The sequence below is a fragment of the Colletotrichum aenigma genome (genome assembly GCF_013390185.1).
Source record: "Colletotrichum aenigma strain Cg56 chromosome Unknown KSG_Cg56_contig07, whole genome shotgun sequence".
NCBI lineage: Eukaryota > Fungi > Ascomycota > Sordariomycetes > Glomerellales > Glomerellaceae > Colletotrichum > Colletotrichum aenigma.
The window spans coordinates 4,607,978-4,631,307 of NW_023500913.1; the positions used below are offsets into that span (position 1 = coordinate 4,607,978).

At 50.2% G+C, this 23,330-nt stretch overlaps 6 protein-coding genes across 6 annotated transcripts; 2 read left to right on the forward strand and 4 right to left on the reverse strand.

Annotated features, from left to right (window-relative positions):
* Positions 1–3,679: 3,679 nt before the first annotated feature.
* CGCA056_v011539 (uncharacterized protein) lies at positions 3,680–5,529 on the forward strand (the record flags this gene model as incomplete). Its single annotated transcript, XM_037326785.1, has 3 exons — positions 3,680–3,808; positions 3,859–3,993; positions 4,048–5,529. 3 exons carry the CDS (start codon positions 3,680–3,682, stop codon positions 5,527–5,529), a joined length of 1,746 nt encoding a protein of 581 aa, XP_037175541.1.
* A 310-nt stretch (positions 5,530–5,839) lies between these two features.
* CGCA056_v011540 (uncharacterized protein) lies at positions 5,840–6,199 on the reverse strand (the record flags this gene model as incomplete). Its single annotated transcript, XM_037326786.1, has 2 exons — positions 5,840–5,952; positions 6,007–6,199. The coding sequence occupies 2 exons, from the start codon at positions 6,197–6,199 to the stop codon at positions 5,840–5,842; spliced, it is 306 nt and encodes a 101-aa protein (XP_037175681.1).
* A 1,136-nt stretch (positions 6,200–7,335) lies between these two features.
* Positions 7,336–7,983, reverse strand: CGCA056_v011541 (uncharacterized protein; the record flags this gene model as incomplete). Its single annotated transcript, XM_037326787.1, has 2 exons — positions 7,336–7,766; positions 7,818–7,983. The coding sequence occupies 2 exons, from the start codon at positions 7,981–7,983 to the stop codon at positions 7,336–7,338; spliced, it is 597 nt and encodes a 198-aa protein (XP_037175540.1).
* A 474-nt stretch (positions 7,984–8,457) lies between these two features.
* Positions 8,458–9,958, reverse strand: pgxB-0 (putative exopolygalacturonase B; the record flags this gene model as incomplete). The annotated part of the gene is made up of 4 exons (XM_037326788.1): positions 8,458–9,248; positions 9,302–9,426; positions 9,477–9,765; positions 9,910–9,958. 4 exons carry the CDS (start codon positions 9,956–9,958, stop codon positions 8,458–8,460), a joined length of 1,254 nt encoding a protein of 417 aa, XP_037174856.1.
* Positions 9,959–10,465: 507 nt separating this feature from the next.
* On the reverse strand, positions 10,466–11,846 carry OpS4-1 (FAD-dependent monooxygenase OpS4; the record flags this gene model as incomplete). Its single annotated transcript, XM_037326789.1, has 2 exons — positions 10,466–11,629; positions 11,694–11,846. The coding sequence occupies 2 exons, from the start codon at positions 11,844–11,846 to the stop codon at positions 10,466–10,468; spliced, it is 1,317 nt and encodes a 438-aa protein (XP_037174912.1).
* A 4,846-nt stretch (positions 11,847–16,692) lies between these two features.
* Positions 16,693–23,330, forward strand: mpas-0 (Methylphloroacetophenone synthase; the record flags this gene model as incomplete). The annotated part of the gene is made up of 5 exons (XM_037326790.1): positions 16,693–21,862; positions 21,916–22,221; positions 22,304–22,669; positions 22,756–22,887; positions 22,960–23,330. The coding sequence occupies 5 exons, from the start codon at positions 16,693–16,695 to the stop codon at positions 23,328–23,330; spliced, it is 6,345 nt and encodes a 2,114-aa protein (XP_037174854.1).

The following is a 23,330-nucleotide window of genomic DNA, read 5'->3' on the forward strand; positions in this document are numbered from 1 at the left end:
TCTGAGCGTGTTGTCAGGCAACGTCGCGAGGTTCATCTGAGTCATAGGAAGAGCTTTCTCCTTCTCTGAAAGTCCAGTTGTTGGTCATACTGAGGAGTTATTATTCTATTAGAGGATCGTGTTAGTGTTCTGGTTCTTCTTCTGATTCTTATTGTTGATATAGTCGTACTTATCTGTCGTCTTCTTGCTGGATTAGCTCTATTTCCTTCTTGATTTGTTGTTCTTTGTAGTGGAGCTGCTGGCTAGTCATGCAGGGGGTGACTGGTTCTAGTCGTTGAATTCGTAGCATCTCGTTAAGTTGTTCAACTGGTTTTCTAGCCACTTTGCTGTTGCTGGAGTGCATTATTGCTAGGGTCCTAGGACGAATATCTAGGATGGTTATATCGTAACCAGACCGTCTAGGGTTGCTATCCCTTAGGTAGTGTCCTGATATTTCTTTATCTTCAAGGTGAACTCAGCAGTTATCGTCGTAGCATCTGGTCCACGATTAGGATGCATATAGGGCTTTTGTAATTATGTTGACTTATCGAGGTCGTTCTGCCACTGGTCTCCAGGGGAGCTTCTTAGGCTGTCTGCAGTCTTTAGCGATATGGCCTTGCTTATTGCAGTTGTAGCACTTAGGGTTCTAAGGTTTTTTGTCGTTAGGTTTGGTCATCATGCTGAGATCCATAGGTCCGCTGTGTTGTCCATAGGCGGTGCTCTGGCGGGTGTTGTTCCTGGAGTTCGCTAAGGGCTGCAGCGTTCTGGTTAAACATTTCGCGCATTGCCTTGAAGTCGCTGTTAGTCTTGTTAAGCTGGCGCTTGAGTTCTTCAGTGTCATCATCGCTGTCTGAGTCGTCCTTCATCTTCTGGTCTCCTAGTTCCTAGGCTAGGTTTTAGGTGGCTCGTCCTCCTGAAGTGGACGAGGATCCCAGGGTAGGCAACTTGACAGAGGCGCGGGAAGACATTGCCGTTCGTTACTGTTAGTAGGAATCAATAGTCAACTTACTGAACAGGAGCAATCAAAGTGTTACGGTCAGCTATCCGACAGTAGGGTCTGCTAACAGAAGCTGGGGATTGATACGTTCTAACAGTACACTGGGTCGTGGTCGTAGGTCGTAGTTCGTAGGCTGTAGTAGATTAGGTCTTCAGAGGCTAAGGTGATCAGTCTTAGGCTCAATAAGTGATTCGCAGTGAAGGTAAGCTGAGAGTATCCGTGAGGATGAATACTAAGTTGATTGCTGAAGAGCTATAGAAGTTTGACCATGAGCCAGGCTTAGGGTCATACTATATACAAGTCTAAGTAGTTTCTTTAAACTGAGGACTGATGTCTTCCGAGCGGTCCCCGGGTGTGGACCGCTTTCTTCATGTCGGTCCTAGATCAGGACCGCTTATCTTTCGTCGGTCCTTCTTATCATCACGTGACCTATACCATAGTTCTTCCGTTTCCGAGTGAGTCCCTGTTGTTCCCGTGATCCTGCAGTACAAATGTCTTATCCTAGCCGCCCGATGCCCAAGTGGGTCGGTCGACTGTTATCCATACATAACGGGTCGTAACAACTAAGCGCTAGAGGGCTAAAAGAACGCAGGTCCAGCTTAGAGGGGCACTTAGTATAGAGGAATCTCAGGTTTTGCTTGAAGGGAAACAAAAAGGGAAACGTCCAGCACCTCAAGAGGATGACGAGGGGGGTCTATCAAAGAGAGCCCAGCCAGCTCGGAGACGCTGTGATATGTGTGGTGAGACTGGGCATAACGCGCGAACCTGTTCCAAAGATGTCGAACCCTCAGGAGATTCTGATAGCGACAACTAATAGTTGATTTAATGCGTTGTGGTTGAGAAATACTAGATGTTGTTATGTATGTGGGAAAAAAACGTCCAGCTGACTGGTCCGGCCGGCTGACTGATGAACCACGTTATAGATGATAAAGTTAGTCTTTCAGGTATTATTAAGCTTATGAATCTTATTGCTAAGGCTTTATAAGGTAAGACTGCTCTTTATTCTATGCTTATATATCTTATTTTTATTTATCTTTTCTTTTTCTCCTTCCTTTTCCTTTTCTTTTTAATTATAGCGTATTGTTACTACATAATAGCCTAGCTACTAGCAAGGAAAGGCTTAAGCAATAGAATATGGTGTTGTTAATGAAGACCTACCTAACCACTCAATGCATGCAAGAACACAAGCTGAAGAATGTTCTCCAACAAGCCGGATGACCGATCTTTCTCAGCATCACATAATATCTCTTGCAACATCATGACTAAATGCGCACATCCACCCTGGACATACCTAAGAACGCACCCAACGCCAAATCTATAATGGCATCGACTGCCAAAATCGCTCGCCTGCCGAAGCCGATACGCTGACGAATGACAAACTCGAATTCTGTCTGATCATGGGTCATCGTCTTGACCCAACCGACTCACCAGGCTCGACTTCTTGGGGTGTTAGGACGCGGCAGAACCTGAGGCTGAGTGGACATGGCTCCCGGAATATGTACTTCAGGATGACGCCCCCATAGCCTGGGGCGCATACTGCGTTGCTCATGTGGATCGCGCGGAGGTACTGGGAAAGATGGCAGACTTTTGGCACATTCAAACCATCAAGAATCACTGGCTTGCTCGGCGCCACGGCAAGAAGAAACGACACGTAACGGTGACAGTTGACTGGGCTGGCAACCCCAGTTTCTCCGATGTCAAGGAGGACTGCGTTAAGCAAAATAATCCAGCGCTTCTCAACGAGTGTTGGCATCGCATGAACAGACACAGCGATATGCGCCTAGGCACAAGCCTAGCAAATGATATGAATGTCCTGCCGGCGAAGTTTTCGAAGCAGAATTCCTGGCAGGCTTCGAGCATGATGGTGGTAGAAATAAGGAGCAGGGACCTGGATTGACGATCGGGTAAACCAGGGCGACAAATGATGGGGCAGAGGAACCGAACTTCACTTGCAAGCTAGTGCCCTTTCGTGTTTTGATTGAATCGAGACCAGAGATTGGCCGCAAGCGGCGGAATCAAAGCGAGCACTCAATTTCGAATCGACTTTCATTGCTGTAAAATGGTTTCTGGTTTGAGGTTGCGAGCTGACGAGTTGGCAGTGCGGCAAGCCATCTTTCAGTCATCACCGCGGCGAAGAGCAGTGTTTCTTTCTCTCTTATCAACGGCCAAGTGCCTAGTTGGATAGCCAAGGCCGTAACCACCTACCACAATTGTAAAGCCAAGCTACAAAAAACCTATGTGTGCGTGTTCAATGCGGGGATTCTGAGGCGGAGCTCGCAGTAGACCCAGCAGATAACTCGTCCAACCGACTATGCCAAGGCTGCCAAGGTCAGCGTGATAGTCGTCCAAGATCAACTTAGCTTCTTTTAGCAGTTGTGTTCCATTAGCCAAGCCCTGGGGTGGCAGCAAATCTTGCGTGATTCTCTCCAGTCGGATTTTGGCTGATGTGAGAATGAAAATAAGGTCTTGTTCTGAGCTCTCCGCACACCGTCTTTGATTGGCAATAGTTGACTTACTGATCTTGTTGATGCTTGGTAGCTAACCCGTAATGGCCGAAGCGTGAGATATAGACTCCCAATACTTAAAGGTCGGCGGTGCCGCTTCATTGAAACATGGTACCCAGGTGATTTGATCTTCATTGACTCGTACAAGCAGCTCATCTCTCGGTAGCTCTCGCTATTGTCACTTCTTTGATTCGTTGAAATGGTGCGCATTCATGCGGCAGCCGTCCTCGGCTGGTCTCTGTTGAGATCAACCAATGCGGCTGGGGCAGGTACGAAAGCAGAGTATGACTCTGGCGAGGTGCATCGCCGCATCATGGGAATCAAGATGGTGTGTGCGATCATTGCTTGATCAGAGTGCTTTAGCTGACAGACCCAAAGGCTCAATGGGAAGCTGAGATCGCCGCTGGCGATATGGATAGTTCCCAGTATCCTGAGCTCGGATATGCCCCGTGTGTCAACGGGTTTGCTGAGGCGGTCCCTGGAGATTTTCATAATACCTTCAGGTGTAACAACGTAAGCTTATTGTACGCACGCACGTGGAAAACGTCTCATTGCTAATTAATGAAGATCGACCTTTATCATTTTCTCTCCCATGAAGCGCTTGGCAGCTGGGGTGGACGTGGTTCCTCTTCCTGGGGCTGGACTTCAGCAGATGGTAGAGAGTTCGTCGCCATTGGCCAATACGACGGCACCGCCTTTGCAGAGATCTCAGAGGAGGGAAAGCTGGTTTACCTCGGCCGTCTCCCACAATACGATCGAATCGGCTCGCAATGGCGCGAAATACGTATCGTTGGTGATATTGCCGTGATTGGGTCCGAGGCCATTCACCATGGAGTGCAGTTCTTCGACATGAAGAAGGTCCTTGATCTAGATCCCGCAAACCCAAAGAACTTCACTCAGGAAGAGCTTACTGGGCACTGGGACGAGCTCCCTATGGGGCGTACTCACAACATCGTCGTCAATCACGAACTCAACTATGCCATTGCTTGTGGCTCTGTGGGCGGAAACGAAACCATTCGGGTGCGAGGCGATCTGCCCTGTCGGGGCGGTCTGATTTTTCTCGACATCAGCGACCCAACCAACGTAACAAGCCCTGGCTGCGCTGCGGGGGATGGTTATGTGCATGATGCTGAGTGTCTAGTATATCGTGGCCCAGACCATCGGTACTATGGAAGAGACATCTGCTATGGCTACAACGAGGATACTCTTACTATCTACGACGTCACTGATAAGAACGGCAACACCACAAACATCATCTCAATTACAGACTACCCTGGTGCGCAGTACGTACATCAAGGTGTAGTCAATAACGAAACTTGGCAAGAGTACTTGTTCATTGACGACGAATTCGACGAGAGGGATGCCAAGGTCGGCCCAATGACGCAAGGTCTTCCCACAACCCACATTATGGACATCCGCAACTTGGAAGCTCCAGTCTATGTAGGGCACTACGCTGGGAAGACTAGGTCTATTGACCACAACCAGTACATGGTGAATGGTTATTTGTATCAGTCGAACTACGGGAATGGGTTAAACGTGCTTGACGTCAGCAGTGTTACTAAGGACCCAACGGGTAGCAGCATCTGCGAGGCTGGCTTTTTTGACGTTTATCCCGAAGATGATGAGAATGAAGGTGGTGGCACAGTTGCATTCCTCGGATCGTGGTCCTCGTTTGCCAACTTCAAGTCCGGCTTCATTTTCGTACACACAATCGAGCGCGGCAGCTTCGTGGTCAAGATGACATCCAAGGAATGCCCAAAAGCACCTGTCTGCAACGCCGATAATTGCCTTCGGGCGTTGCGGGCCTCACACATTCCTGATCGCCTAAGGGAGTCTGGAGAGTTCTGTGGCAATTACACCCAGCGCCTCAACACCGACGACATCCTTGTGCCTGGGTATGCTGCCGAGGCGTGCGCCGGAGAGGATAAGCATGTTGTTGCACGGGTCAGCAGCGCTTGTGCTTGTATCCCGACACCTGCTGTTCCGGAATTACCAAGAACTACTACTCGTCCCCCGGTTCCGACGGTGCTGCCCCCAAAGAAGCAGTAGCAGATGACTTGATGTCAAGCCGTCGCCCGACATGGTGCTGCACAACTTCCAGATTAGAGTAAAATTGAATGATGCAGTTCTTCATTCACGAGTCTCCCGTTTCCCCTGAGTTGCTCTAGAAATCCACAATGCGAATCAAACATTTATAGTGCCAACTTAACAAACCACGTAAGCTCTCCGTTCGACTGCAAATTCCAACCGCCAAACTTGGTCTTTCATCCCGAGAATATGAATTGACCGATGCAAGCGCAAGAAGAAGAAAAAGACTTCAAGCCGCATCGATACCCAAGCACCAATTATGATAAAGCTGTCAGCTTACCCATGACCATAATGGCCGCAAATCTGGACCTCGTTGGCCACTTCCTTCAGAGGACTTTTTGGTGCAATTGAGAGAGTGGGAGACCGGCATGAACCTTCCTACAGCTGCGAGATTGAATCAGATACTCAACGTAACCACTGAAAAAAGTATCCACGAACCTTTGACCCCTACTTCATGCACGTTGGGTCCTTCGTACGGTGGCTCTAGTACAAGTAGCTTCGGGCGGACGATCTCAGGTGTCACCTCGTGTGGGATGCGTACGACCATAGGAGGGCGTGACGAAGAAGAGGCAGATTTGCAGCTCGACTTCGCGTGGGCTTGCTCTGGAGATTGTTGGTTAAATTGCGCCATCTTAACGATTTTCCTTGGATCAGAAGTTCGTGCGATGCAGCCACGATTGTAGAAGGCAGGCAGTGGCACGGTGGGTTTTAGGCAGGAATTCCGGTGACTAATAGAACTGCCCAAACCATCTTGAGTGTCAATTTCAGGCCGAAAACAATGTTTGCTCGATCTCCCGGACGTTGACTGTGCCGCCTAAGGGTGCAGGGGGTTCAACTGACCGGGACAGTCGGACCCCCACCACCGCCAACAGCAGCCATCTCCAAAACAAGTTCCTAGACCAGGGTCGACGCTAATAAAACAATGCCCATGAAATCAACGAAGCACGGCTCGTTGGCCGTGGACTTACACACGCGTTGCGGTGTCTACAATTTTGGAATGGAAAAACCAACAGTCAACCTACAAATGTACCAGACTCGAGAGCTCAATTAACGGCGATACGGAGTGTTGCGTAGATCCATGTGCGCGCCCCCGCGCCAATGAACCATCACGTGGTTTCCTAACACTGTGAGTTCGGAAATGAGCTTTTGGGTGGCAAAAAAAGACAGCTGCGACGATTGGACGGGTTTACGAGGAGCTGTGGACCAATGTTGGTAATGAATCCCTGACCGTTTGGCACGAAGAACCAATCGGGGATGGGCCGGGAGGCTCTCTGCGGAGATCCCAGACGCCATGCTGCAGCGTTCAGGGGATGCCAATAATGATTACCGAAAGAACTTCTCACTGTTCGTACGCTTTGGTGACGGATCTGCTGCATAACTCCTCATCACTGTTGCACACAGCTATGTGTGCCTGTGGCTTGGCAATATTCGCATCGAATGTCTACAAACAAGGAGTGACGTCTAGTTCAAGAGGTAAAGGACGCAGTGCTGTTCGTGACCAAGGATCTCCAAGTGACGGCAAGCAAATGGCACTGTAGCAGGCAACAAATCGAACGAAGGTATTCAGAGATTGCAAAAGCAGACCGCCAAGTCACGGCAGGGAACACGCCCCACTACGTTCAAGGTTGGCATCTACGTGGTGCGAAAATTGGACATCTTCCGAGGCTTCAACGAGCCAAGAGGCGAATCATTGCTATTTGTTTGTCTCATTCCGTCATTGCTTTCATGCATGCAGACAGAGAAACACGATTGCAGAGAATGAGCGGGTTACCCACCATTCTCTGTCTTCACTTGCGTCACAGCTTCGTCGAAGTCCGGAATTTCGGAAGCTCCTTTGGCCGCACGCCCCCAAACAATGATTCCACCCTCATTGACTGCCCAAGCTCCAGAGGTTTGCCAGCGATTTCCGCTCTCTGTTGGTCTATTTTTGATACCCTCGTTCCATGCCAGACTGAAGACTTCACTCAATTCTCCCGGGCTCAGGACGTGCAGGAAAGAGGATATGCCAAGGCCCCACTTGGCGTACACAGTGCGGTCTTCGTCAACGACGACGTCAACCGGATTGGTGTCTCCAACCCCTCCGACTTCCGCAAGCCATTTCGACGTATGTAGCTCTGAAGAATAGGACACAGCGATGAGTTTGACGTCGCGGTATCTGCCAGCTGCGTCGCGAAGTCGAAGGAAGGTCTTTTCGGCGACTTGTGTTATTAGTAGTGAGAGTGGCCATGCAGCAGGGGTGGTGGACACACATGGACAGCCGCAATGCCGGAGGAAGGCAATTACGGTGGGCTTGGAGTCGGAGCGAGGGAACGGCACTTGCGACGTAGTCGGCGCCGCATGTCCCAATCCCGGGGATGCAGAAATCGGGCCTTGAGCAGGGGTGATCCAAGACCAGAATTCTTGGATTAAGGTCATTGTGCTTGCGACCGTGCTGGAAGGTTGTTTATTCCACAAGGCTCAATCTGGCGCGATCGGGTAAGTCGATAGCCGACCGCCCTTTAAAGAAATCATGATGCGGCTATGGGTGGTTGGTTCGTGTGCGTCATCGTCCTGTGCTAAACTACATTAGGAGTAGCGGCGATCCTGGCTGCTTATGGAGCCAAAACATGTCGACATGATACCTGGAGTTTAAAGAAGGGTCACCTTATGTTCATAACTTTGAGAAAAAGGGTTGCTATTGCAGCGAATAAAGACGGGGATACGATAATAAAGTAGTGAGACAGACGCCAACCGCGAAGACATCACCGATGTTGAAGTCTAGTTGAAATGTAAGGTTTCCTGCTCCCTAATAAGACAACAAGGGCAGGTGACGGTTGAGATCCAAATTGTGAATGATGCCACTGTGCATATCCATAGGTCTGGAAAACTTAAAGGCTATGTTCTGGGGTTCTACATGATACCTCTCTCTCCGTAGTCTCGTACATCCCAAGGAGGGTCAATGGTGGCCTTTCCACGCTCGCATACCTCTTTCAGCGCCGATTGCGCCTCTTCACTTGCAAAAGGGACACAGGGAATGCCCAGGCCGCCGTCAACCCCATCGCAGATAACCACCGCCTCCCCACCACAAGGGCTCTGCACGTCAAACCCCTTGAACTTGATATCCCTGCATCGCCCATTTTCATTCGTTGAACAACTCACCCTTGCAACAGCCCTCCCCTTGCTCCCACTTGAGATACCCCGGAAGTTTTCGAAGAGCACGTTACTGACCTTCATCTTGCTTGGAAAGCGGTTACAGGTTTCCGAGTCAACGTTGAAGTAACAACTGTCCAAGAAGATAGGCCAGTCGTCATTCTCAGACCAAAAGTTTCGAAATGTCACATTCTCCACAAACCCAGTCGCGACGTTTTCCCCAGCCCAGACCTTGATGCGGGCACCGTTGTTTCCGTTCAGCATCCAGACGTTCTCAATCACAACGTCCTTCACAAAGACATACTCTCCCTCATACTGTCCAAGACTCCCCAGTGATTGCCCATGAGAGTTATTACAGTACATCGTATTGACATGGATATCTGTATTATTGCTCTTCGGCGAGAAGCAATCGTCGTCTGAGTCAACCCAAACGCGCTCAATACGAATATGCTCAACGTTGAGAGAGTTGAAAAAATCGCCATTCTTCGGTTCGACTGTGGCATTGTTCGATTTTGCCTCAACGATGACATCGCGGTATGTGATGTATTTGGCTGAGGAAGTATCAGTGTCTGCGGCTGTATCTTCGATAGGAATGTGGATTTACAGTCAACGATAAAATTGTGCCAAACAGGGGAATCCTTCATCAGAATCCCCTCAACGGTCAAATTCTCGATACCCTCCGCATAAAAGAGAATGGGTCTAAGGTACTCATTGTCTGAGTCTAAGATTCTGATCCAAAGAGTTAGTCCAATATTTTGCACGAGATTGCAGTTGCTCACTCTTGTCCAGAAAATTCATTCCACCACCTTTGCCCTTGTCCGTCAATGACACCCTCGCCATGAATCCATACATCTTTACCGCCCCATTTCCAGAACATTAGCGATCTTTGAAACGGATGCTGATAAGCGTTGGCTTGCCAAAATTCAACGTCGTCGGTAAACTTAATGGTTCCCTCAAGGCGGATGTGAACATCATGAAGGAATGTCAAGTCAAGTGGTTTGCCGATTACAAACGTCTGACCTGCAGGAAGATACACAGCCCCTCCATTATTAGCACGCATCATAGCGTCTAAAAAGGAGTCAGCGACATCGTCAGTATTGTTCACTGATGATTTCGGCGTGAAAGATGCGCGGCATGGGATAGTCCTCTTGGGCAGAGGATGCTTAAGGCGAAACTCTTCAGCTGTACGAGGTATATTCAAACCTGACGTACAAAGGATGTTGCTCAGGATGACCAAAAGAGCCACAGCAAAGTATTTCATCTTGATGATAACTTGCTGCCGTTGGGTCAAGTGTGAATTATTGAGCAATATAGAGTCCATTTTATATACACCTGCGACTCATGCAATCTCGTGTATCACAACGAGCCCACATTGGTATACTTGCCTACTTGGTGATCGGGGCTTTGGTTGCCCAGGACGCTATGTGGGCCATAGTATCTTGGAGTAGAGTCCTCGACGAGTTGATTGATGGAATTTTATTGCTTCCTTCTACCCGACCTTGGCTGTTCTTGGCGCGGGGAATCTTTCTCCTGATGTCTGTCCCCACAGACATGCGCAATGCCTAGACTCTTGGAGGCTGATTTCATTGGTACCTTCGGGTCTCGGAAGCCTGCCTAGAACCGCCCATGGCCTCATCGGCATACATTCAGTCCAACGCGCTGGAGTAATATCAAGACAGCAGCCTAGCTTGAATTCCAGGAGGATCACAGTACCTTATGAACGGACGTACGAATTAACGAGAATTGCGAGACCACTGCAAATCATAAGCTAACATAAGGTGCTGGATACATTGTCCCAATCCCTCTCCGCTTGCTCATATGCGTCGTACGCAAACAACAACCGCTGGGCTTCAGGACAAAAGAACCTAATTGGAAACGGCCCACGTATTTCATTTCCCAGCTGTCCGACCATGTCTCTGTCTCTCTCCCTCTGTTCCTCGCCATCGGACAGATGGAGTGCATCCCGTTGGCGGAATGCCTCCTCCTGGATCCAACGGGTTCTGTCGTTTCTCAAGCGCTGATACACCTTCGAAACCACAGGAAGAAGCTTGGTCTTGTTTGCTTGTGACACCTTGCCAAGTAAATGTCCTAGAACGGCGCCGTCCTCTAGACTCGAGTTCGCCCCTTGCGCCAGGTATGGTAGCATGGGATGGCAACAATCGCCTGCCATGAAGAAAGTCCCGCTTTCATTAGCCAACTGGGACAGAGGCTTAGCCCACATAAGCTTCCACTTGGTCACCTCTTTGCTCGCCTTTAGAAATTTCAGAAGCAAAGGGTCCCAGGGGAGTGCTGAGCTGATCTCGGCTTGAGTCCCACCAGTCCTGGATACCCCATCAGGCAAGTCGTCCGGTCGAAGAAAGACCAAGTTGAACATGGTGCCTTCACGCAACGAATACCCAACGACGTGGGAAGACGGCCCAATCCAGAAATTCAAGGCAGGACGGCTGATGAACTCTCGTAGCTCGTCCTCATCGGGGCCGCTGAGCTCGTCAACGGAGATGAGAAGCCGGTACGCCAAGTCTCCCGTCGCGATAGGCGGATGGTCCTTCCCAGCGAACTCGCTGCGAATCGTGGACCACAGGCCGTCTGCGAGAAGAACAACGTCCCCGTGGATTGTTGAACCGTTTTCGAGAGTCACTGCGGCGTCATTGAAATCGACTGACTTTACTGAGGTGCCTAGCTTTATAGTCACACCCAGTTCGTCAACACACTTGGCGAGCATGGCGTTTTGCAGGTCAGCTCGGTGGACATCAATAATCGAGGCGCCACAGCGGCGTTGTAAGAGCTGCTGCAGGAAAGGCTCATGTGCTAGCAGCTTTGAGCCGTCGTAGCGTCTTACACTCATGGTGTTCGGCAATGCCGTAGGCAATTCTTTCATCACATCCCACTTCTCAAGGAGGCGTACGCCATTGGGAGTAAGCTGTATGCCCGCCTGCGAGTGTGTGAGTTAGATGCCATCGACCTGATTTCTCTGCAAGATTTGTGATCCAACTGACGCCAACTTCTCTGAATTCCTTTGCAGATTCGAAAATAGTTACTCGATGTGATGGGTTGGCAAGCTTGATCGACAAAGCAGCTGACAGCCCCGCGAGTCCTGCACCGACGATGATAACGTGAAAGTCGTTTCCGAGGCTCATTGGTGACGCCATGCTGATCACAATGTGTCCAAGTAAAATCGAGACCCAAATCCAAATGTCAGTAAACTTGCCATCTGGCCATAAACCGAGGACTCGGTTAGCGGCACTAGACGCTTCGCACAGACGCACGATGACGGAGTTTCAGCGTATGTAACGAGGATTGTAGAAACTTTATGAATACGAATCGGGTCTAATCATTCAACTGGAATTCCGCAGCAGATAAGAACATGAGTGCATCGTCGTGACTATAAGGCAAGAACGTTTGGTATTGCCTGAACGGGCATTAAAGGAAAAGGGAGTTGCCTGTATTGTTCGTCTCATAATGCCGGCTATGATTTGCTGGTACATGTCGCGTAATAGACTTTACCCTCAATTTCTCAGCTTTTCCAGCTTACGGAGCTACCCGCCGTAGCCTTCTGACTCGCAAATTTCCGAATGCACTGTAAATCCGAGTGCTCGAAGATGGCTGGTGATTAAGTTGGGGCACGTTCTTCACAATGAGACAAATTGAGATGAGCGAAGACAGCAAATAGTCTTCCAAAAAAGCCCACTTTCTGTACAGAATTGAAACGATAGAAACGTTTGGATGTTGTACTCACAGCTTACCGCTTTTGGACAATTCCTTGCGTACTGACGGCATACCGCTTTCGGCCATAACCTTCGATGGCCACAAGATTTGGAGTAGGATATACCACAAGGATGGTTATGCTTGCAAGCCGAAACCTAGCCGAACTATCCATCCGACTGGCAGGAGCATGCCTGGGTGGACCCCGCGAGTTCTTCGAAATGGGAACCTTATCAAGCTATTCCTGACGCCTGCTGTTAAGACGGCTGGGAATTTCCCGCTACTAGACCATTGCCACATTCTGAGGTTTTGTTACATACTCAAAGGCCTAGTGCGTGAAACCGTATTCATACTTTTCCTAGACTTTTCTAGACTGAACTATTGCTACATGGATTATAGCATTACCTCAACTATGCCCACCAGACTTCTGACTGGCCAAATCTTGTTGATCCTCAATCCAGCCCTAGTGATCAGATCTTTGACTTCGGATGCAGTTCTCTCGATCCCATTATTCTCTGCCATCATAATCATCCCGAGCACATGGTTATATTGGCACCAATAGCCATAGTTGGCAGGCAACAGATCCGGAGCCGAGGGCACATCTGGAGATCCGCAAGTAGTATTCAGCACGCAATCAGCGAGGAGGATCCTCGAATTGGGTCTCATGGCGACCTTGAGAGCTCTGAGAATTCTGAGGCACGGCTCATCCGACCAATCATGCCTTGCGACCATTAGCTGTTGTTACAGGCTCTTAGAAACAGAGAACTTACAGGATGCGACGAAGCCAATACACATCTGCGCCAACAACAGGATTAGGTTGGAAAAAGTCGTGGTCCATGAAGGTGACTTGGTCATCTTTCAATGCCCACGGCGCATGAGTGGGAAAGACTTCATTCTTCCCTTGACTGATAACTTCAGGACGGTCCTGCACGATGAACCGCAAGTGAGGGTGGGCCTTCAGCATTTGAAGGGCGAAACCTCCTGAACGGACATTAGCCAGTCAATCAAGTTTAGTTTATTGGAAGGTTGCAAGCGTTGCGTACCAACCCCGCCACCCACGTCTACGACGGTGGCACCGTTTCCGAGGTTGCTCCAGGGATAGTCCAGAACATGAGCGGGACTATTGACCGATCCGCTACCAATCATCGCTTTTCCGAAGTTTGCCAGTTCAGGGCGGGATACCAACCCGTTGGAGTCTGGCCCCTCCCAGTTGCCGTCTCCAGGCCTGGAGAAGAAGCCCGGGTAGCCAGTACCGCGACCTCCACGTTTGAGCTCCTCAACTGTGACTTTCTCGGCGAACCAGTCGAACTGCGTCTTGTCCGTGCCAAGCGCGATCTGGAACGCTGTCTCGTCTTTTTCATAAGAGGATCCAGTCGGACCCAAAAGGTATTTACCCAAGTACTCAGATGTGAATGAGTGCATGCTCCTATGTGAGTTTTCGCAAAATCAGCCTACGACCTTCAATATACTTTCTATTTGATACGTACGCTAACTGCACCAGGGCCCTAAGCGGCTCATTGTCCACTAAGACTTGTGAAATGCGGTTATTCGTGAAGCGGTTCTCTTCAGGCTCATTGAAGATATGAATGGTACACAAGGTTCGCATGAGGCGAGCTGTAGTGGACAAGGGTCCCACTCGTCAGAGGGCCTCCACAAGGCCATTGCTGGTTATCTGTTCGGCTCGGGCTGAACTTACCAAGCTTGCGAGACTCAATCCCGGTACGCTCTGACAGCATACTGACGTGGATTCCTTGTTTTCCGGCGGCTGTCAACTTGTCTGGAATTTTCATCTCAGTGGCTAGAATTAGTGCTCTCGCTTGGACAGCCAGAGTCATAACTTGCTGGATCCTGTGAGAAGGCTCTGCCACGAGCGCTATGAGTGTGCCAGCGATGGCCTCGATTCTTCTTTGAGCCTCGAACAAATCCGGACTGGGCACTGTTTGCTGCGCAGAATTCTCCGTGACAGACGAATTACGTTCCTTCTCCCATTGTTGCGTAACGGTGAGCACGGATTCACGGAGTAGGTCAACAAGCCCCAAAAGCTGTTGAGTTTCCGATTCAGAGCCTGGAGATCGTGACATGATGAGGTGCAGAGTGATAGTTGTCTAGTCTGAGGTTTAAGAAAACTTGCAGTAAGATGGGAGAATGATATCGCGATCTGAGCTGAAGACGAGATGAGCACACAGCCAACCACAAAGGAAAATCTTGGATTTAAATGCGAATATGACACCTGTTGGCAGAAACTTCATGCCGTGGGAGTGTGGGTGAGAGGAAACTGTAGTCCAGAGGAGGGCAACAGATCGACAAACCATCGGCTTAGGAGTCTGGGCTCGTCACCTGGACCGTGGGCGCGGCCCGGGATGGTTCACACCCAATTTAGCGAGGCATTTTCTGTGTCGGGAGCCCCCGAACCTAAGCCCGGACCACTTCCTGTTTCAGCGAGAACGATATAGTAGCCTGCCTCGGAGCTTGTGAATATCTTTGGTCATTCGGTGGCACGTCTGGCGAAGTCTGAAGCAACCTTGTAGACGACCCCAAAACATGCTGCCGCCTGTGTAAACTCTGCTACTCGTACGACCCACCGCGGGTTATTTTCCACACATCACGAAATCTCCAAAGACTCTGCATGAAACCAATGTGAAATGAGTCAAGGAAGGAACCCGGCAGTTGTGCAGCCAAGCTATTCCATCGATAAGAGCTACAGTGGCCAATTATCCGCGTGCGTTTCAGGACGGTCAGGGTTTCAAAGTGGTGGAATACCGTTGTAAAGAAGCACTAAAGTCTCCGATGCTGCAGTAGATGACAAGCGCTGAGAAGCTATTGAGTAACGGCTGAGCAGGCTAGAGACTAATCTTCATTGAGACATAACCCTTCTGGCCCTCCAACCTGGCACCTTTAGTTTGGTAAATTCAAAAAAGTTCCCGCATTCATCTCATATTCGCCCAAGTCAGAGAATCATTCTACAAGTCCTTCCAGCATGTCTCTGAAAGCTATCTTTTTTGGACCCCAGGCCTCTGAAGGCTTCAGAGGGTTAGCTCTGCATGACATCAGATCAGCTTTGCGGCAGATTCCCAACCTACAGCCACTCTTGGATTCAATCTCAGAACTACCTTCCCTATTTCAGTGTCTAGTGGCTCATGAGCCATGCCTTGAAAGAACGCCTGGCAGATGGTGCGCTGTGCAGTTGACACGCTGGCTGGAGCACGACCTTGACGCCATTGAAGACCAGATAAAAGAATACTGGAATTCAATCTCATCCCCTCTGTCTGTCCTTTTTGGGATGGTACAATATTTCCAGTACTTAAAGGAGAACGACCTATCCCACAAGCAGTTACTTGGCAATATCTCAGACGGCGGATGCCAGGGATTCTGTCTAGGACTATTATCGGCTACCGCAATTTCGAATTCCAGGGACGAGACAGCCTTGGTGCATAATTTTGCTGTCGCACTCCGCCTTTCGTTCTGCATTGGAGTGTATCTGGATTTCGATCAAACCCAAGCAGGGGCAACTACAGCATTCGTGCTACGCCGCCAACGAGGATTGGACCTAGACGTCAGCCTTGCAACTTCTATTTTGGAAGAAGTAAATGTGAGCATCCCTTCTTTCAGAAAGCAGAAGAATGTTTGCTAATATGTAACGGAAAGAATGAGCCATGCGGGATTGCCGCGCAAGTTCCAGAGAATGATTCCTGTGCCACTTGCGTAAGCACTCCACGAATGAACATGTCTTTCTCTCATCTAATGTATGTTCAGACACAGTCGTACGTTGCAACTAGGATCGATCACGCAAGCTGCACAATTATTGTACCAACGGCAAAGGTAGCAGCACTTCGCCAACATATCCCTTTAGAAGACTACACATTGAAGCCTCTCAGTCTCAGAGCCCGATATCACACACCAGCGCTTAGTCACTGGAAACAACAGTTGTTGGAGTTTTGCGCCCAAGGATCAAAGCTCCGGTTTCCAGAGGTTGACGGGCTGATAGTCCCCGTATGCTCCAATCGGGACGGCCGGACTCTTGGTGGCCGACCGCTACACGAGGAAATACTGGAGTGCATTATGACGGAGGTGGCCGACTGGCACTTGGTTGTAAGCCAAGTCGCCTCGAAGGTCAGACCCGGACAAGATGCAAGGAATGTCTTGGAACTGGGCCCGGTCCGGTGCCTTTCAAGTTCACGGTTCCTGGGCCCGTACTCAATCAGACCACCGCTACGCCTGTCCAATCAAACCGAGCCTTTGATAGCCTCGACACCAGCCAGAAGCTATCCAGATACTGCGGTTGCAATTGTGGGCATGGCCTGCAGGTTTCCTGGGGCGGACTCTGTCGATGAGCTATGGAACGTCATTGAATCTGGCAAGTCGCTTTGTCAAGAGATACCGGCCGAGAGGTTTTCGACAAATGGTCTTCGGCGAACTCCTCAGGTTCAGAGATTTTTTGCCAACCTTATCAATGACGTTGACGCCTTTGACCATCGCTTCTTCCGAAAAACAAGTAGAGAGGCATCTTCAATGGATCCACAACAACGCCTTCTGCTCGAGGTCGCCTACCAGGCTCTGGAGTCTGCAAACTACTTCAACGGTCCTAAGCCACCTAGCAAGGATGTCGGCTGTTACATCGGCGTGTGCGCAAACGATTATGCTGACAACGTCGCATCGCACCCACCCAATGCATTTTCGACACTGGGAACACTCAGAGCGTTTTTGGCCGGAAGGATCAGCAACTTCTTTGGTTGGACCGGCGAATCATCCACGATCGACACTGCATGCTCCTCATCGGCTGTGGCTATCAACAAAGCATGCACCGACATCATTGCTGGGAAATGCACAGCTGCTTTAGCTGGAGGCGTCAATGTCTTTACAAGCCCCAACTTTTTCCAGAACCTCAATGCTGGAAAGTTTCTTAGCACCACGGGTCAATGCAAGTCATTTGACGCAAAAGCTGACGGCTATTGCAGAGGAGAGGGCGTTGGCCTCCTCTTGCTCAAGAAGTTATCAGAGGCGCAAGCGTTGGGAGACAAGATCTTGGCTGTGATCCCTGGCTCTGCTGTCAGACAAAACAGCAACGAGACGTACATTACTGTACCTCATGGGCCCTCGCAATCTGATCTTTACGAAGAGGTGCTACGATTCTCGCGCATGACGCCCGACGACGTTACTTATGTTGAAGCTCACGGAACTGGGACGCCTGTGGGTGACCCGATTGAGTTTGAGAGTATTCGACGAACGTTTGGTGGTTTGCGGCGCCAGACAAAACAGCTTTTACATGTTGGTTCAATCAAGGCAAACATCGGGCACACGGAGAGTGCGTCTGGGGTTGCTGCTGTGATCAAAGCGGTGTTGATGATTCATCACAAACGGATTCCCCCTCAAGCCAGCTTCACGGCACTGAACCCTCAGATCACACTTTCGGAGTCGGACAGGATCGCCATCACCACAACTGGCATTGAATGGAAATCTCCGGGGCCACTGACAATTTGTGTTAACAACTATGGAGCCTCGGGAAGTAACGCAGCACTTATTGTTACAGAGCCGCCATCGCCATGTGTGGCCATTGCTCGGACGACGAACAACAGCCGCCTTCCGAAGGATACCCCGTTCCCATTCATCGTTACAGCCTCTAGCCAACAATCCCTGTCTGCCAATATTGGTGTTCTGCGCAAACAAATCCTGAAGCAATTTGCGATGTCGCCCAACCAACAGGAACAAGCCCGCTTGGCTGATCTTTCCTTCAGCGTCGTATCAGGGCAAAATCCATCGTTGCCTTTTGCAGCCACTTTCGACGCCGCCAGCATGGATCAACTCACCGAGCGTCTTGATGAGTCCAGTACCTCGGGCATTTGGAATGTAAATTTACCGAGTCAGTCTCGGCCTGTCGTCATGGCATTCGGTGGCCAGAATTCGAAGTTCGTCGCCCTTGATAAGGACACATACGAATCCTGTGCCCTTCTCCGGCACCATCTTGATTGCTGCCAGAGCGAGCTTAAGTCTCAGGGATTTCCTGGAATACTTCCCTACATTTTCCAGTCCGAGCCAATCGAAGACCCTGTCATCTTGCATTCTGCACTCTTCAGCATGCAGTACTCTTGTGCGAAGGCTTGGATTGATTCCGGTCTCACAGTCGCCAAACTGGTAGGCCATAGCTTTGGCGAGCTCACAGCCACTTGTGTTTCTGGCATATTGTCACTATCCGACGGCCTCAAGCTTGTGGCAGGGCGTGCGCGACTGATGAAGGAGAAATGGGGTCCGGACCCTGGTTCCATGCTACTTGTCGAGACTGATCCGGTTTCTTTGGGTCGACTCTTGAATTCAGACACAGTCACTGTCGAAGTGGCCTGCCACAATGGCCCACGACTGACTGTCATTTCCGGATCGAAATCGGAGGTGGAACAAGCTGAGCAGTTCATCAAACTGGATCCCACAGCTCAAAATGCCAAGACAAAGATTCTCGACGTCCCGTACGCCTTCCATTCGCGCTTCACGGAGCCAATTCTTCACGATCTCGAAGTTCTTGCTGCGGGACTCGTTTTCCGGAAACCTTCCATACCTGTCGAGACCTGTCTTGACCGGGATACGGAATGTTTACCCTGGCCTCAACGTGTCAGAGAACACACCCGAAGACCAGTATTCTTCCATCAAGCTATCATCAAGATTCACGAGGAACTTGCTGGCTGTTGCTGGCTGGAAGCCGGGACGAACTCTGGCATTACGACCATGGCCCGCAGAGCGTTGGGAGAGGAAGCATCTCAACACACATTTTACGGGATGAATTTGCGGGATAGGACATCACTGCGAGACTCTTTGACTCAAGTTACCATTGGTTTGTGGAAAGAGTCGCAATCGGTCACTTTCTGGGACTTTCATACTTGCCAGAGAGGGATGTACTCCTATGTACCGTTCCTACCACCGTATCAGTTTGAGAAGACTCGCCACTGGCTTGAATGGAGAGACACAGTCGGACCCTTGGAATTCGACTCTTCAGCCAAACACAGCAGCACCACGCCCGCTCCGCGTCGCCTCCTTACTTTAACGCGGAAGACTGAAGCCAATCTCGAATTCAATGTCGATCCTCAGCATGAAACGTGGAAGCGCCTTATACAAGGGCATGCAGTTGTGGGCCAGCCCCTATGCCCAGCCCCATTATACATGGAACTGGCGGCACAAGCTGCGCTTACGGCTTTGGGGCACGAAGAGACCAAAGGATTCTCAGCAACATGGAAGAAGATTCAAATCGACGAAGCCCTCGGCCTGGGGGAAGGATGCCGTATCGTACTTTCCCTCTCCAAGATCGAACACTCGCAGTCTTGGAAGTTCTGCGTGATGTCTTCATCTCTGGCAGATCCTCAACTGCGGCCAAGCATGCATGCATCAGGAGAGGTTAGTCTTGTATCCAAACAAGACGCCGAAGACGACTCCGAATTTCTCCAATACGAAACCGCACTTCGCCACACTGTCCGACAGCTTCCAGCCGCTGATGTAACCGACACCGTAGCACTTAGGGGTCCGCTGGTTTACTCAGTGTTTTCCCGTGTCGTCACGTACGATGAGATGTACAAGGGTGTCTGGGACATTTTCGCTAAAGGGGATGAAGCGATCAGTCGAGTCAAGCTGGCTTCCGAGTGCAACCTCGAAGGATTTGACAAGATGATAACGGACCCGTTGGCTTTGGACAACTTTGTCCAGGTGTCTGGCATCCATGTGAACGCTTTGAGTGGACTGTGTTCTGAGAACGAGGTTTTCGTTTGCACGCGAATCACTAAGGTGGAGATCCATCCAAGCTTTTCGCTGACTCCGTCGAGACAATGGAAAGTTCTGTCCATGTACCGCGAGTACGACCCGAGGAATATCGATAACGACATATATGTTTACGACGAAGCAACCGGAAAAATTGTTGTTATCATTCACGGCGCGAGATTCACTCGGATGTTGATAAAATCTCTTGTTCGAGCGTTGTCTTCAAAAAACGCAGGGGGGAAAGTCGGCGGCGTCGTTGTCGAAGATTTTCAAGAGAAGAAGATGGAGGACTCTGTCCCCGCGATAGACTTTCAATCCCAAACAGCCGTGTCACGCGCAGACGACACCCCATCAAAAGTTGTCAGCGACGAGGATGTCTTTTGCCTCCTGGCAAGAGTTGCAGAGATCGATCTCGGCGCCATCGCAAACGATGCTTCGCTTGCTGACCTGGGCATTGACTCCCTCTTGTCGAGTGAGGTGCTCAACGAAGTCAACGAAACCTTTTTGGTCGATTTGAGTGCGGAGGAGTATCAGAGTCTGCTCTCCGTAGGAGATTTGGTTCAATGCATACGTGCTCGCAGCCCGTCGTCCAACGCCATCAGGTTGATGACCAGTCCGCCTACCCGAGGCGCTTCCCCCACATTCAGTGAGGCCAACGACCCCGAAAGCACTGGTTCGTCAACGCCAACATCTACTTCGAGTGAGTTCGCAGTCATGAAGTTGGAGTCAAAAACACAAAGTTTCGACGATGTGGGGGGTTCAGAAAGTCTGCGCAGGGCATATGAAGTGTTCAAAGACATCAAGAATGGGTCCGATGACTATGCGAAGACCTACGGTTCAATCAGATTTTGGGACGACGTGTATCCCATTCAAGCTTCTCTGGTTACGCAATACGTGGTCGACGCTCTCCCGCAACTTGGATGCGATCTATCAGTCTTCAAGGCTGGGGATGAACTCCCAACCATTCAATATCTCCCGAAGTACGCTCTTCTTGCATCACAACTTTTCGAGATTCTGGAAGACGCAAGACTGGTCCGTCGAAAGGGAAATGTCTGGGTCCGCGCTGATACGCCTGTCCCTAAGCAGTCTGTGGTTGAACGGCTGCAGGAAGCCGTGCAACGATTCCCTCGACATGCATCCGAACACAAACTCCTCAACATCACGGGGAGCTCTTTGGCGGACTGCATGACTGGAGCAGCTGACCCTCTGACTCTGGTGTTCAGGAATAAGGAGAATGCCAATATCCTGGAAGATGTGTACACCAATGGCCCCTTCTATCTAGCAGCCAGCAAACAGCTTTGCTCTTTTCTCGAGAAAGCATTGAGTGCTCTGAAAAAAGGCAACGGACAACCAATTCATATTCTCGAGATTGGTGGTGGGACAGCATCGACTACGAAACACGTCCTTCGGATGTTGGGAGATGCCGGAATACCATTCGTCTACGCTTTCACAGACGTTTCTGCGGGACTGGTCGCTGGGGCCAAGAGAAAATTACCCGGCTTACTGAGTCAATCAATTGGACGGCTAGAGTTCCAGACTTTGAACGCCACAAAAAGTCCCCCTTCCGATATGACTGGAAAGTTTGACCTCGTCCTTTCAACCAACTGCATCCACGCCACTGCTGATTTATCCGTTTCACTCACAAATATTCGACAAATGTTAAAACCACACGGAATTGTCACGCTTGTTGAGTTCACTAAAAACCTGTTCTGGTTTGATCTTGTCTTCGGACGTGAGTTTGGTCCATTCTTTCTGTAGATCTCAAAAATGCTAACCGCTTTGCAGTCATGGATGGCTGGTGGTCGATGACGGATGGAAGAAAGCACGTTCTTGCCGACGAGTTCTTTTGGAAGAGAAGCTTCGAGCAGGCCGGGTTTGGGCACGTCGATTGGACCGGAGGCGAGCTGGCTGAGTCTAACATGCTTCGCATCATCACGGGATTCAAAACGCGCCCCGACGTTGGAGACATCATCCCGAAGAAACGTTTCGACATCCAAACGGTGATGTTCAAACAGACTGGACAGAATCGCCTATTTGCCGACGTATATCTTCCGCCTTCCGATGAGTTGATGTCACAAACATGGTCAGTCGGTAAGTGATTTTCCGTCCTGATATAGTCGAATAGACATCGGCTTGATTGTCACAAGATCCAGAGAGCTGAACATAAGTTTAGGCCTTCTCTTCCATGGGGGCGGTCACATCAGCCTCTCGCGCCATGACATCAATACCAAGCATGTCCAGCGTTTGCTTGACAACGGCATCTTACCAGTTGCGGTTGACTACAGGCTGTGTCCTGAGATGCCTCTTCCGGAGGGTGCCATGGCTGACGCATGCTCCGCTCTACAGTGGGCCCGTCATGAGTTACCCTTCATGAACTTGAACCGACCAGGTCTTCGCATTGGTCCCAAGGTTGTTGGGATTGGCTGGTCAAGTGGTGGTCACTTAGCCATGACTCTGGCGTGGACATCTTTGGAACAGAGGATCGAGCCGCCCAATGCGATTCTTGCATTCTACAGCCCTTCAAAATTGGAAGATGAGTGTAAGTCACCATAATCGGCGCATCGAGACGTACACCGCGCTCGTGTGTGCCATGTTGTCTGGGCTTAACGACTGACGCTCCTGTAGCATGGTTTCAACCAAACTTTCCTTCTGGCACCCAAAGCCTTGCCAAGCGGGGTTATGATTTGCTTGAAGCTGTTCAGAACTATCCAATCACCGAAAGCCGAGTGATGAAAAATGGAAGGCCAGTTGCGCCTGGTAAGTGGTTGGGCCAAGGGCCTTCAGGGACTAATCCTCGGACAACGATCATTTTGCATGGAAACTGGAAAGGTCAGCTCTTGCCTATATGGTTGGACGGACTACCCAGCAAAGGGCAGATTCCGCAGTCAGCGTCTGCGAGCGACTATGAGACGCTGCAAAGGCCGACTCGGGAGCGTATCATGGCCATTAGTCCACACGCCCAGGTCATTAACGGGACGTATCGCACACCTACATTCCTCGTTCACGGGACGGAAGACGACCTCGTTCCTGTCCAGCAAGCCAGAGACATGAGTGAGTCCCTTGCAGCGCACGGGGTTGAGTCAGGGATTGCGATCATTGATGGCGCGTCGCATTTGTTAGATCTTGATGAGGATTCAAATGGAAGTATTGCGGCAGAGGTAGAAAAGGGATTTGCGTTTTTACGCCATGCAGTGGCATAG